Raw genomic sequence first — 16,129 nt, 5'->3', positions numbered from 1 at the left:
GGAAGACCCAGCCACGACCCATCTTCAATGCTCTTACTGAGGGAAGGAGGTTGTTGGCCAAGATCCCGCCATACATGGCCCCATCCATCCTCCCCTCAATACAGTGCAGTGGTCCTGTCCCCTTTGCAGAAAAGCATCCCCAAAGAATGATGTTTCCACCTCCATGCTTCACAGCTGGGATGGTGTTCTTAGGGTTGTACTCATCCTTCTTCTTCCTCCAAACACGGCGAGTGGAGTTTAGACCAAAAAGCTCTATTTTTGTCTCATCAGACCACATGACCTTCACCCATTCCTCCTCTGGATCATCCAGATGGTCATTGGCGAACCTCAGACGGGCCTGGACATGCGCTGGCTTGAGCAGGGGGACCTTGCGTGTGCTGCAGGATTTTAATCCATGACGGCGTAGGGTGTTTCTAATGGTTTTCTTTGAGACTGTGGTCCCAGCTCTCTTCAGGTCATTGACCAGGTCCTGCCGTGTAGTTCTGGGCTGATTCCTTACCTTCCTCATGATCATTGATGCCCCACGAGGTGAGATCTTGCATGGAGCCCCAGAGCAAGGGAGATTGACCGTCATCTTGAACTTCTTCCATTTTCTAATAATTGCGCCAACAGTTGTTGCCTTCTCACCAAGCTGCTTGCCTATTGTCCTGTAGCCCATTCCAGCCTTGTGCAGGTCTACAATTTTATCCCTGATGTCCTTACACAGCTCTCTGGTCTTGGCCATTGTGGAGAGGTTGGAGTCTGTTTGATTGAGTGTGTGGACAGGTGTCTTTTATACAGGTAACAAGTTCAAACAGGTGCAGTTAATGCAGGTAATGAGTGGAGAACAGGAGGGCTTCTTAAAGAAAAACTAACAGGTCTGTGAGAGCTGGAATTCCTACTGGTTGTTAGGTGATCAAATACTTATGTCATGCAATAAAATGCAAATTAATTATTTCAAAATCATACAATGTGATTTTCTGGATTTTTGTTTTAGATTCAGTCTCTCACAGTTGAAGTGTACCTATGATAAAAATGACAGACCTCTTCATGCTTTGTAAGTTGGAAAACACTGGCGATTTTGCAGGTATCAAATACATACATACAGCACTATTCAAAAGCTTGTGTTACTTAGATATTTCCCTGTTTTTGAATGAAAAGCTATATTTTTTGTCCATTAAAATAAAATTGATCAGAAATATAGCATAGATATTGTTAACTTTGTAAATGACTATTGTAGCTGGCAATCACTAATTTCCAATGGAATATCTACATAGGCATACAGAATCCCATTACGAGCAACCATCACTCTGGGTTCCCAATTGTGTCCATCCATCTTCTTCCGCTTATCCGGGGCCAGGTCGCGGGGGCATTAGTCTAAGCAGAGATGCCCAGACTTCCCTCCCTAGACACTTCCTCCAGCTCTTCCGGGGGGACACCGAGGCGTTCCCAGGCCAGCCAGGAGACATATTACCTCCAGCGTGTACTAGGTCTTCCCCGGGGTCTCCTCTCGGTGGGACGGGCCCGGAACACCTTCCCGGGAAGGCGTTCAGGAGGCATCCGGAACAGATGCCCAAGCCACCTCAGCTGACCCCTCTCGATGTGGAGGAGCAGCGGCTCTACTCTGAGCTCCTCCCGGGTGACCGAGCTTTTCACCCTATCTCTAAGGGATCGCCAAGCCACCCTGCGGAGAAAGCTCATTTCGGCCGCCTGTATCCGGGATCTTGTCCTTTCGGTCATGACCCAAAGTTTAAGACCATAGGTGAGAGTAGGAACATAGATTGACCGGTAAATCTCTTTCTTCACCACGACAGAACGATACATCGACTGCATTACTGCAGAAGTTGCACCGATCAGTCTGTCAATCTCCCGTTCCATCCTTCCCTCACTCGTGAACAAGACCCCTAGATACTTAAACTCCTCCACTTGAGGCAGGCACTCTCCACCAACCTGAAGTGGGCAAGCCACCCTTTTCCGATTGAGGACCATGGCCTCGGATTTGGAGGTACTGATTTTCATCCCCACCGCTTCACACTCGGCTGCAATTGTGTTGTGTTTGCAAATCCAAGTTTATCATTTTAAAAGTCTTATTGATCAAAGGGAAAACCCTTTAGAGATTATGTTAGCACTGCTGAAAACTTTTGTGCTGATTAAAGAAGCAATTGGTTAAAAGCAGAAGCCAGATGTAGTTTGGACCATTTATATCCCCTTTCAACTTTTTTTCTTGGAATTTTCACTCTGAGGGTTAACAATGTAAAACAGAATATTGCTTATATAAACATCCATCACAAAATGAATGTGACACAGGACATTTTGAAAATCTGACAATGTATATAATTGACACAAGGTTCCAGGAACAAACAACAGCGAATTACACATTTATTCAACCTCTCTCTTTGTGAATCTGTCGTCACCATAAACATAAAAAGTAAAGAAAAAAAGGAAATAAAAACAAACAAAAAACATCCAATGGTTTTCTTTCAAATCGGCACCTTTCAGAAATACCTGCCACATTCAAATAGTGAAGACGAAAAAGTACTGTCCAGGGCTACTGGTTCAAAAGCTACTTAAAAAAAATTCAAATACTTGATCTGTGCTTGAACGAGTTTGCCTGGATGAACCAATCGAATTGGCCTGTCAAAGCATCAAAGCCCAAAAACCAGGAAAGATTAATCGCTCAAAGTGTTCGAAAGATTTCTAATATCTTTTAAACCCAGGTCTGGGTTAAGGATGATACTATTTCACTCTTCTCAAACATACAGCCATCTCAGTGGTCCGTATCTGCATATACATAATCCCAATCAATAGGCATTTACACGAGAGTGTTGACTCGCATATATATCAACTTGCCGTCATGTGATCTATTTCTGTGCAGACAACGCCATCCTACCGACTTCCTAGGCCTCATGTCATAAAAGTGCAGCGTTAAAAAAAGAGGTTTGAACTACAGGCGAGCGGGAGGGGGTCGGGGGCAGGAGTGACAACTAGAGCCGGGGAGGTTTCCGTTAAAAGTGAGGGAAGTCATGAGGAGTGAAAGTGGTGGTTGTCCTTTTGCATTGGAATGTCAGTGCGGGGCAGTCGCACCCACGGATCCCGTACTCCTAATTACTGGTTGCGCTCTTTATTAGCACGCTGCCCAGTCTCAGTAAATGTATGATAACACTTTTTTTCTGGGCCTTTTAGAGGCTGTGTAACATATTCAACATATGTATGTGCTGTGAGTGAGAATGTAGTCTGTCCAAAGAGGATTCTTGCAGCGCTTTCACCCGACATGTACATATGTTCAATTGATCTGTCGATTGAATAATGAAGTGCATACCAGGTCAATGGAATATACAATGTGGCCAGAACAAAAACCTGAATTGAAATAGTCCCGCCCAGACTGGCTCTACCCCTGCAGTTCTCGTGCTTGAGTGTTCTGAACTATATGGTCCTGAATGAGGTTATGTTATCCCCTATTTCCCCATTTTGTCTGCCAAGAAGTCTAGGCCCAGTGGACGATGTGTGACTTCAATTCCTCATTCACATGGCAAAGGCATAGACCAAAGACCGCATTTGTAGTCAGTGACCAAATCTCTGGGGCCCTGACTCTCCCCAATCACCTTATTCATTGCATTTCCGATATGGGATATTGACGAGCACAGGGAATATGAAAACACCAGCCGACATTCACAATTCCCACAACACTTCACGTCCTACAGTTGTATGATTTCATTAGCATGTGGAATCAAAGCATCCAATCAGTCCTATATGCACTTTCTTTCAAACTTCTTGAATAAGCCCACCCAATAACTTCTTTATCATGCACACACATTACCTACCCCCCCCCCACACACACACACACAAAACATGCGCACTCATCTCCTCCTATCACTCCTACAAAGGGATCCAGAAGCCTTGACAACTCTTTGAACTATATTGCAGTGCATCCTTCCATGGTGGCTACGAGATTTTCATTAGCACAGCCTAAAAGAACAACTGCCCCAATATTCCCATTACATTGCGGTACAATGAAGCACTGTGCCATTGTCATGATTGCAACACCTTGAAGGTTGTCATAAAAACTTGTGAATAAAATACTGTGAAGAATAGCCTGGGAGGCTGAAAGCAAGGAGGGAGAGGTAGAGAAACACAGAGAAGGGAAAAGAGGCACTGAGTGAGAAGGGAGCAAAAAAAGGTGCAAGGTGACAAATAACATGGAGGAGCAGAGGGTTAATGGAAAAGAAAGTCTGAGACAGAAATGGCTATTACTAAACTGAGATACTAAACCCAGAACCTGTTGTTTCCCATGGAGGGATAATGTAGCCGAATGGGCAGAGCTGAGGAAAGAAGATGGACAGTGCTAATTACAGTGCACATTTTGGTGTGCTCTGGAATTTTTTTATTCGAAAACATCTACTCTTTGAAGTGCGTGTGTACAATAACTCATTTCGCTCAGCAGTGCTCATTTTGGCCTAGTTCAATCTTGCTCCATCTCTTAGCTTTCCTCCACCAGTTCATTGAAGCATCAGGAAACGACAACCTGATGCCTCAGATTTATAAATCCGGTTGGCTCTCTGCATCCCTGTCTTTTAGGGAAAGTAGAAAAATCTGAGAAAAAGAGAATTACAAAGTAGACGAGAAAGAAATGATAATAGAAATTCCATACAGAAGCACCCAGTCAGACACAACTCCACTGTAAATCAAGTGGTTATAGTGCAGTATATATTTTAAACACCTTCACTGTAGCTGGTTGACTTCAGAGGTGGACTGGGGTCAGACGTTGGCTGTGGTATTTCTAACACACCGCTCCATTTTGTTCCTATTATCAGCCAAATAATAATAATTTTGCTCAAAACACACAAGATATGTCCCAATAAGCATTAAAATGGACCAGCCCATCTGGCATTTGCCTGAAATGCCAGATGGCCAGTCTGCCCCTGGCTAATTCTGTTTTCAGGTTTTGTCGTAGGTACCATCAAATTTTTGTCATTAACAAGGAAGTAACACAATCACCACAATCTGAAGACTGGACAAACAACCACATAGAGCCCTATCTTATCTGGTGAGCATAACATCTTTTCAACAACTTTTGCTTAAAGGGTACTTCATTTAGCTCAGTCTAAATGTTTGCTCCATGTACCACCAAAGAGTGCTTACAAACAATAAATCTAACGTCAGAATGGACGACAGCTGTGGTTGCATCAAAACTGTAATGTGCTTTATGTTTCTAAAAACTGTCCCCTTCCAATCCTACAGAGCTACCAATTTCTAGTGAAACAGATAGGCTCAGTGCAAGACAGAATGAGAGGTGGAGGGATGGAAGGAAAGAAGGATGGGATGGAAGAGCCATTTTACTCCCATAGCGGAGGATCATGTCTGTGTGAATAGGAGCCTAACTATTATTACAGCTTACATTACTAAGCGGAGGTAAGGAACGCTGATGCCAAGCAGTTTCATTTTCTCACTGTTGTGCCATGTGATTTTCTATGGGTTTAATACTAATAGCTTTTTGGGGTTCTCACCAAATCCTGCCCCCCCCACCGAAAGCAGATTATCCTCTTTACAACTCATCAATAGTTCATTTCATTTGAGTTTGGGGTATAAATATTGGGGAGCCTGAAGATGCTCCATTGGGTGCTATATTCCTCTGTTTTTAATAAATAATGTCCTCAGGCTTAGACATGAAATTAATGGGATAACAAACAGTGCAACCAAAATGTCCCCCCTACACAGCGTCAACCAACAATAACATCCTGTATATTTCTATAGTCTATAGATTGACTCTTAACATCTTAGGTACAGTTATTTCAGAGATCCCAAACACCAGAAAACAAACCAAAAGACCAAATTGGAAAAGACTGTCTCTAGCCTTTTTTACTGTATACCTTTGAACAAAAGACAAGAACAGAAACCCGAAAAAAAATCTATGAATAATATAATACTCATAACTCAATTTTTGTTCTTATTCGAGACCAATAGGAAGTCTGTTCATTTTTTGATTTCCTTATTTTTGTTGCATTTTGGCAAAGTAACCCCCCGACATCTTCTCTCCTTCTGCCCCCTCATCCTCCCCGCCCCATGTCCCAAACTCAGTCCCAAATGGTGGAATCCCCTGTCAATTATCGCCAGAGAACCAGTGTGACCAATGAGAGTAGGTAGAGGGCGATGAAGGGGAGGTTGTGGTTAGTTGAGCCTTTCACAACCTTCTTGTTCTCCGGGGCATAGGCATAGAGTTTGGGTCTGTCCGTGCTAGGGGCCATGAAGCGTGGCCCGCGGGGACAGTTTTCATCAGTGCACATCCCACTCCCCGAACCACTGACATCATCACCTGGGGACACAGATAAGGAAAGATTATGAATGCATTGGACAAAGAATCTGATCGGTAACAAAGAAGACAATAATTATTGTTATTTACATTTTAACCTCATTCACAGCAATTAGGCTAGCCAGCAGGTCTAAGGGTCCTGTATAAGATACTGTGTATACTGGGGCTAGTAGGAAATGTGCCCAACTAGTCCAAGTTGCAGTTGAAATATTGAAATTGTGGTGTAGCCCAGCTGGCCAGTGCCCAGAATCATTGAGTTCCATCACTTAATTGACTCTAGTTAAATACCACTGTCTACTACATAATGCAACTACTTATTTAGACAGAGCTGTTTGATGTGTCACAGTTGATCAGAAGCAGGAGATGTGGAGCAGAATGAGGTTGGTTTAACATCCTTTAATTCCTCCTCCTCCTCCTACTCCTCCTTTTAGTATCAAATGAAAAATGAAAGGTGGCTAAGGAGCATTAGAATTGTGAACTGCTGCATAATGAATAACACAAACAATGAACCACAAACTGAGGAAAATAAGGGCAACTTAAATATGGTCCCCAATCAGACGTGACGAGGGACAGCTGCCTCCAATTGGGGACACTCAAAAAGGGAGCACAGGATGCTACGATGCACGTCTGTGGTCAGGCCATGACTGTGGTCCCCAGACGCATAGAGATACCTAGAGGACCCCAGCCAGGTTCTGACATGATGCCATTGAAAGTAAACCATTTAAAATCTGTTTTAAAAAAAGTTGGGGGCAGGAAAATGCTGTCCCCTGAAAGTTTCTAATTTTTTCATACAGTACTACTTGATGATGTATTTCATGTAATATTTTTTTTTTTAGAAACATATATTTTTAACCACAGAACATAGAAACGTGCTGTTTTCACATAGGCTGTGCCGGAGATAATGAATGTTAGGTCAAGAAGTGGTGAAATAGCTTTTTAAGGAAAGGATAATAGATGCCAGTTCTGCTTGGTGTAAAGTGCATTTCCATTTCCAGTCCTTTTTGTACATCTACAATACTTAATTGGTTGGACTCCAAAAGTGAAGGCATTCTATTATTTCCTTATCCTATTATAATTATTCAAAACTGTGAACAGGGTTTAAATCAGCCATTTGACCTCAGAAGCACGAAGAAGGTACTGAAGAAATAGGATAAGGCTTTCTGTGCCAGTGCTCACACAATGAGACTTACATAATGCCTCACCATAAGTTCTGACCTCGATGATTACGAATGGCATCACAATTTAAGCCAAGTTCTTTTACCTCTAACTGAATTCCATCTTAGTCCTATAAAAACCACACTGACATAGTGCTGTCTATTTTCAAACACACTTCAAAGAACTAGGACTGCATATTTTCTCTCTGTAAGTCTGCAAAATATTTCAGAAAATGTTGAGAAGCTGGTTCACCACTTGGTATGGCAACAGTTCAAGTTGCTGCCACATTTTCTGGATAAAAACTCAACCGTTGAAGGAAAATTAAGATGAAATAGCATTCTACAGAAGTTAGAGATGAAGCAATACAAATGTATACATTTGGAAGAGACTACAAAGTAACATCCAAGTGTTTGGAAATCCCAGTAAGCACAGTTGGATCAGTAATCAGGAAGTGTAAGGTGCATCACACCACCCAGGCACTGCCAAGATAAGTTCTGTTCCTCAAAATTCAGCACTCAAAAAAGGAGATCAGTGACAGAAACCAGAGAGGCCAACTATTGCTTTAAGGGACAGAGTTCAGCGGCTGGGAGGGAACAAATGGTGGACCAGTCAACCTTCTCGACAGCGCTGCATAAAATTGGCCTATATTGGAGGGTGGCAAGAAAGAAGCATTACTCAAAAAGCACCACCTGAAAGCATGAAAGTGACCCAGCTTGGGAGAAATGCTGTTACTTACCAAAATAATTAAAGCTGTTATTGCAGCAAAATGTAGCAAACCAATATTCATGTGTAGGGCCTGAATTCTTAAACATTCAGTATTTCAGCTTTGTAATTTTCTTAAAAATATTTCCCAACATAAAAACAACACACCAGAGAACAATTGATTTAGAGTCTCAGTATTTTCAAATAAAAGATAACACAGAACAAACTATCAATGTGCCATTTGTAATTAAGAAAAATTTGAATTTGAGAATTGATCAGGGGTTTGAATACTTTTGCATGGCACTGTATATGTACTATATTAAATTAACTGGGTAAACACAAATCAACATTTGAAACTTTAATGTCCCTTTGGATATAAAACTAAAAGCACTACACTTTGCCCACCTACACCCACAAATACTCATCCGTAACATGTATACAGACGGTGTGTACACACACTTCCTGTTACTGCTTATTGCCCCTCTGCTGCCACTCTTCTACATTAACCTAAATTACCCTTAAACCCAAACTGAACACTGGTAATCCCTGTTCTTGTTATTTATAACAAAACATTTAATAATTTTTCATGTCAGTCATATCCCCGTGTGTGTGTGAGTATATATATTATATATATATATACACACACAGCTCTGGAAAAAATTAAGAGACCACTCTTAATTTTTCTTAAATCTGCATCTCTACATGTATGGCAGCCATTCCATTCCAGTGTCTGTTAAATTCCAACACAGGCACACCTCATTTTACTTAATGAGGTACTGATTAGGTGATTACCTGAACCAAATCTAATTTAAAGATGAAAAGTATAAAAACCACTGCTGTGGTCATCACTATCCTCTTGATATAGAACCAGCAGGATGGCAAAAACAGTGTACCTTTGAATAAAAAAATAACAATTCAATATGATAAAAAAGTTGAAAAGAAAAGCTTTGAGTAAGGAAAAGAGGGGTTCAATTTTGGCTTTACAGGCAGAGGGATACAGTGAGTGTCTGGTTGCTTCAATCCTGAAAATTTCAAAAGCCAGCAGTTCATAAGAACAAGGTCAAGCAACAGACATTGGGGACAACAAAGCTACAGACTGGCAGAGGGCGAAAACGACCAAGATGACCGTCAACTCATTTGAATGTCACTCAAAAACCGTAGGATTACATCAAGTGACTTACAAAAAGAATGGCAAACAGCAGCTGGGGTGAAGTGCAAGGCAAGACGGTTCGAAACAGCCTCCTAGGGTCGTGCAAAGCAAGAAAAAAGCCCTTCATCAATGAGAAGCAAAGAAAAGCCAGGCTGAAGTTTGCTAAAGACCATAAGGATTGGACCGTAGAGGAATGGAGTAAGGTCATCTTCTCTGTCAAATTCAAATTTTCAGCTTTGCCCAACACCTGGTTGTCTAATGGTTAGACGGAGACCTGGAGAGGCCTACAAGCCACAGTGTCTCGCGCACTGTGAAACTTGGTGGTGGATCGGTGATGAAGTACAAGGTTATCCTGGAAGGACACATGCTTCCTTCTGCTCTGACAATGTTCCCCAACTCTGAGAATTGTTTTTTCCAGCAGGACAATGCTCCATGCCACACAGCCAGGTCAATCAAGGTGTGGATGGAGGACCACCAGGTCAAGACCCTGTCATGGCCAGGACCCAGACCTCAACCCCATTGAAAACCTCTGGGATTTGATCAAGAGGACGATGGAGGGTCACAAGCCATCAAACAAAGCCGAGCTACTTGAGTTTTTGTGCCAGGAGTGGCATACACTGGGGATAAAAAGTATTTGATTTGATTTTGCAGGTTTTCCTACTTACAAAGCATGTAGAGGTCTGTAATTTTTTATCATAGGTACACTTCAACATTGTATGATTTTTAAAGAATTAATTTGCATTTTATTGCATGACATAAGTATTTGATCACCTACCAACAAGTAGGAATTCCGGCTCTCATAGACCTGTTAGTTTTTCTTTAAGAAGCCCTCCTGTTCTCCACTCATTACCTGTATTAACTGCACCTGTTTGAACTTGTTACCTGTATAAAAGATACCTAACTACACATTCAATCAAACCGACTCCAACCTCTCCACAATGGCCAAGACCAGAGAGCTGTGTAAGGACATCAGGGATAAAATTGTAGACCTGCACAAGGCTGGGAGGGGCTACAGGACAATCGGCAAGCAGCTTGATGAGAAAGCAACAACTGTTGGCGCAATTATTAGAAAATGGAAGAAGTTCAAGATGAGGGTCAATCTCCCTCGGTCTGGGGTTCCATGTAAGATCTCACCTCGTGGGGCATCAATGATCATGAGGAAGGTGAGGGATCAGCCCAGAACTACACGGCAGGACCTGGTCAATGACCTGAAGAGAGCTGGGACCAGTCTCAAAGAAAACCATTAGAAACACCCTACGCCGTCATGGATTAAAATCCTGCAGCATACGCAAGGTCCCCCTGCTCAAGCCAGCGCATGTCCAGGCCCGTCTGAGGTTCGCCAATGACCATCTGGATGATCCAGAGGAGGAATGGGTGAAGGTCATGTGGTCTGATGAGACAAAAATAGAGCTTTTTGGTCTAAACTCCACTCGCCGTGTTTGGAGGAAGAAGAAGGATGAGTACAACCCTAAGAACACCATCCCAACCGTGAAGCATGGAGGTGGAAGCATCACACTTTGGGGATGCTTTTCTGCAAAGGAGACAGGACGACTGCACCATTGAGTGGAGGATGGATGGGGCCATGCATTGCAAGATCTTGGCCAACAACCTCCTTCCCTCAGTAAGAGCATTGAAGATGGGTCGTGGCTGGGTCTTCCAGCATGACAACGACCCGAAACACCCAGCCAGGACAACTAAGGATTGGCTCCGTAAGAAGCATCTCAAGGTCCTGGAGTGGCCTAGCCAGTCTCCAGACCTGAACCCAATAGAAAATCTTTGGAGGGAGCTGAAAGTCTGTATTGCCCAGTAACAGCCCCGAAACCTGAAGGATCTGGAGAAGGTCTGTATGGAGGAGTGGGCCAAAATCCCTGCTGCAGTTTGTGCAAACCTGGTCAAGAACAACAGGAAACGTATGATCTCTGTAATTGCAAACAAAGGTTTCTGTACCAAATATTGAATTCTGCTTTTCTGATGTATCAAATACTTATGTCATGCAATAAAATGCAAATTAATTACTTAAATCATACAATGTGATTTTCTGGATTTTGGTTTTAGATTCCATCACTCACAGTTGAAGTGTACCTATGATAAAAATGACAGACTTGCAAAATCGGCAGTGTATCAAATAATTGTTCTCCCCACTGTAAAGTCACCCAACAGCAATGTGACTGGTGGAGAGCATGCCAAGATGCATGAAAGTTGTGATAAGAAATCTGGGTTATTCCACCAAATATTGATTTCTATGTTACAACATTAGTATTTTGTTGTTGATAAATATTAATTTGTTTTTATTTGCATTATTTGAGGTCTGAAAACAATGCTAATTCTTTTGGTAATTTTGACCAGTTGTTTTCTTCATATAAATAATATTTGGAATTTGGGAGTAATGTTGGCAGATAGACAACATTTTGTTTTATAGAATAAAACAACATTTTTTATTTCACTCAAAAACATACCTATAAATAGTAAAGCCAAAGAAACTTTTGCAATGGTCTCTGAAATGTTTTTCCAGAGCTGTATATACAGTTGTGATCAAAAGTGTACATACCCTTGGAGATTGGTAATATATGTACCATTTGTAAAGATAACATGAGTGAGGAAGCAAAACACATTTTTATTTCTTATGGAATTACCATTCAATATGGCACAATCATAAAACAAAACATGGCAACAAAGAAAAAAACAAACCAACCCCTGTTAAAAGTCTGCATACCCTTAGTTCTTAATACTGTGTATAGCCCCCTTTAGCATCAATGACAGCGTGCAGTCTTTTGTAATAGTTGTCTATGAGGCCTCGAATTCTTGAAGGTGGTATAGCTGCCCATTCGTCTTGACAAAATGCCAACAGGTCTTGCAAAGTCTTTGGTCGTCTTGCATGAACCGCATGTTTAGATCTCCCCAGAGTGGCTCGATGATATTAAGGTTAGGAAAATGTGTTCGCCACTCCAGAACCTTCACCTTTTTCTGCTGTAACCACTGGAGAATCAACTTGGCCTTGTGCTTAGGGTCATTGTCGTGCTGGAAAGTCCAAGAGTGTCCCATGCGCAGCATTTGTGCAGAAAAATACAAAGTGACTGCCAGTATTTTCTGATAACATGCTGCATTCATCTTGCCATATATTTTCACAAGATTCCCCATGCCTTAAAAGCTCACACACCCCCAAAACATCAGTGAGCCACCACCATGCTTCACAGTGGGGATGGTATTCTGTTCACTACAGGCCTTGTTGACCCCTCTCCAAACATTGCGCTTATGGATGTGACCATAAAGCTCTATTTTGGTCTTGTCACTCCAAATTACAGTGTGCCAGAACCTGTCAGGTGTGTCAAGGTAATGTCAGGCATATTGTAACTGGCTTTTTTGTGGCATTGGTGCAGTAAAGGCTCCTTTCTGGCAACCTGACCTATGCAGTATCGTCGTATTGTGCTCCTTGAAACAACCACATAGTCTTTTTCCAGGGCAGCCTGTATTTCTCCTGAGGTTACCTGTGTTTTTCTTTGTACCCCGACAAATTCTTCTGGCAGTTTTGGCTGATATTTTTCTTGGTCTACCTGACCTTACCCTATCAAGAAATCCCTGAATTTTAATAAGTGATTGAACAGTACTGACTGGCATTTGCAAGGCTTTGGATATCTTTTTATATACTTTTCTATTTTTATAAAGTTCCATTACCTTGTTACACAGGTCGTTTGACAGTTATTTTCTGCTCCCCATGGCTAATTATTTAGCCTGCTCAGTGCATCCACGTGAGAGCTAACATACCATTGACTATTTATACACAGACACTAATTGCAATTTAAAAAGCCACAGGTGTGGGAAATTTGCCTTTAATTGCCATTTTCACCTGTATGTTGTCACCTTGTGTGTCTGTAACAAGGCCAAACATTCAAGGGTATGGAAACTTTTGATCAGGGCCATTTGGGTGATTTCTGTTATCATTATGATTGAAAAAGGAGCTGTTACGCATGCAGGTACCCTGTATGTGCGTTTCCACAGGTGTCCTGCTTTTTCCACAGGTGTCCTTTATGTTCCTGATTGTGCTAGTTGATGTTTCCCACCTGGCAGTCATGAGTGCATCGCCTGACTGCTGAGGTGGACCAATCAGTGGACACTCCTCCTAATTGCACCACCTGTTCTTTTATTTCCATTACCCAATCACATCACACATCTCTGGTTTAAAAACCCAGTCAGTTGGTTCTCCCAGAGAGACATGTTTGCTTTACCCCTCATGGACATAGACTTCTTGAGATACATACTCTTTTTATAGACAGACACTTTCATTCATACATCACTTAGTTTAGCACATACATCTCACTTTGTATTTCTGTGGTGTTTTGTTTAGTGTTGTCTAGTCAGTTGTTTGCTGTTTGCTGTTTAGTCCTTGTTCAACCTGTGTGTTTTGTTTGTCCCTGGAAAAAGTTTTTTTTAGCAAGTCGCTAAGTCCCGTTGGAAAACTTTGTCTAAAAACACTAGTTAGAACTGAGTGGACCACCCTCTGTATTTTTGTATTGGTTAATAGTCAGCCAAGCGGTTCTTGAGGCAGGCAAGTATAGTTTAGGGCTGTTTGGACTATATTATTTAATTTCTTGGGTCCATCTCAGCCCCTTTTCCCTAACCCCTTTACTGTGTGTTTATAATAAACGTTTTATGTTTAACTTTAGCTTTGGTTGTCTGTGTCGTTTGTTCCCACTGTTCATGTACACCACCCCTTTGGATGTGTTTTATGTTATGGGTCTCTGTACCATCCACCCTAGATTGCTAGAGCCACAGGGTTTGTAATGGGAGTCAAACAACTATGTGATAATAAATGGCTTCATATGATCACTATTCTAAAATCAAATCTTTTTTTTGCAAAATCAGTTGAAATCAATGTCAAAACATTTTCAAAATCAATGCCAAAATGTCACCATTTCTGCCAGGGTATGCAAACATATAAGCACAACTGTATATACACAATAATTAACACCTTCTGTCTTTCATTTTCTGTCTCGTGTATATGGTTGAAGTTGTCCTTTATATATAAAAAAAAGTATCCTGGATCTATACTCACTGGTGTCCTGGAAGTCTACATCGTTGCCATTGAAGGCGTTCTTGATGCGGTTGGTCATGATCTTGAGCTGCATGATCTGCTGGCGTATGGTCATGTCTGGTTTAGTGATGTCGATCTCCACTTCGGGGTTGTTGATTTGACTTGCCAGACCATCACCCATCACCTCTGGCAGGTACCTGTGAGACAGGAAAGGATGAGGGATCAGAGATTATTCAGACACACATATACCTACACAGACTTATACAATTTTTTTTACATGGAAAACATAAAGACACTCACACATTCATGCAAAACATTATACACAAACAGGTTCTGTCAGACACACACACTTATACCTTGCACGGGTCATCCCGTTCCAGCACTTGTCGTTAGCCTGGGTTCCAGTGGCCACCCTATCACTGCAGAGGGTGCTGGGTAACGAGACCCAGTATGTCTGCATATCTCTCAATCTCCAAGCCACGTCAGATATCTGAAAAAAACAAGATAAGATTTTTCCTTATACTGTACATTTATTCATAAAAAATATTTTAAAAATTTAATGATAAATGTATTAATCTATTATTTACCTATTTATTTGTTTATTTCCTTGATCATTCTTTTTTGCATTTATTCATTTTTATATACAACACCTTTTCCCAAACATTTGGGACGCTGTGTAAAGGAATATAGAATGCAGTGATGTGCAAATCATTTAAACTCTATATTCAATAGAAAATACTACAAATACAAACATATATAAAATGTTGAAACTGAGAAATGTTTTTGTTTCTTGAAAAATAATAACAAGTCCACTTTGAATATGATGCCAGCAGCAAGTCCGAACCAATCACTGGCATTGAAATCAACTTGTTCACCCCACCAAAACCTCCGGGAGAGACCCGCCAAGATGTGCTGTTTTTATAACATATTCACCTGGAGAAAAGGACCTTGTCTTTTTCCAAAAACTCCTCTTGGTTTTTCTATAGCTTATTCATGTCACTAATAGACAAAATGATGCATGTTCTTAAACTAGGAATAGTGATTGGCCGATATCCAACACATGCACAACATGGGGACATGCCAAGGATCAAAATGGCACTGACTTTCTTCACAGTCTGATTCTATTTGGGCTTGACTGCTATGTCCGACTGTAAGTGGTATTTTGTCCTGCCCCATCATTAGCTTAAGGACAAGGAAATAAATAAATAAATACAGATTTTTTTTAAAGGAAATTAATTAATAGGGAAATAAATAAATACTGAAAATAATAATTACAAAAATATATATTTAAGTACAAATTAATGTCATGTTTTACAAATGAGTCACTAATATGTATTTATTTATGTTTCCATTGACATTTAGTTGCATATACTTTTTATTTGTACGTATAAATGTATTTTTTGAGAAATGTATTTATTTATTTTTTATTTTGGCAGCTCTGGTCCTTTATACTGTGAGAGACAATCAACAACTGTGTTTGTTATTAGGGAATAAATGGCAGTTGTTTACAACTAATCACCTCAAACTACTCAAAAGTTACTCAAAACTACCCAAAAGAAACCAAAAGCTACAGAATAACAAGAACAGCTTCGGCAAACACCGTATTATTTGTTTTGTGTGTGTTGTCTAACGACAGTATGCTTGTTTAAATAGGCATAATCATGAACACATCTTCACAAAATCCAATATCATCTCCATATGTTGCTAGTTTTTTTTGTTTTACTTTTGTGCAAGTTTTCTACCAAATTTAGAGGTATCTTTTTTTTGATTATGGTCCTGCAATTCCCAGTGAACTCAGGAGAGTTGA

The 16,129-nt window shown here is 41.0% G+C and overlaps 1 protein-coding gene across 2 annotated transcripts in view; it reads right to left on the bottom strand.

Moving 5' to 3' along the window:
• Positions 1–2,165: 2,165 nt before the first annotated feature.
• The window catches only part of gpc1b (glypican 1b), a 123,543-nt gene continuing 109,579 nt past the window's right edge, over positions 2,166–16,129 (bottom strand). For both annotated transcript variants that reach the window (XM_010883160.5, XM_013139221.4), the window contains exons 9-11: positions 14,679–14,812; positions 14,344–14,519; positions 2,166–6,289 (exon numbers count right to left, since the gene is read on the bottom strand). In XM_010883160.5, coding sequence (XP_010881462.1) covers positions 6,081–6,289; positions 14,344–14,519; positions 14,679–14,812 — 519 coding nt within the window. In that variant the 3' untranslated portion in view covers positions 2,166–6,080. The remainder of the gene's footprint in view (positions 6,290–14,343; positions 14,520–14,678; positions 14,813–16,129) is intronic.

Source organism: Esox lucius, chromosome 3 (genome assembly GCF_011004845.1).
Source record: "Esox lucius isolate fEsoLuc1 chromosome 3, fEsoLuc1.pri, whole genome shotgun sequence".
Classification (NCBI taxonomy): Eukaryota; Metazoa; Chordata; class Actinopteri; order Esociformes; family Esocidae; genus Esox; species Esox lucius.
The sequence above is the reverse complement of the archived record's forward strand: the minus strand, read 5'-3'. Positions and strand labels throughout refer to the sequence as shown.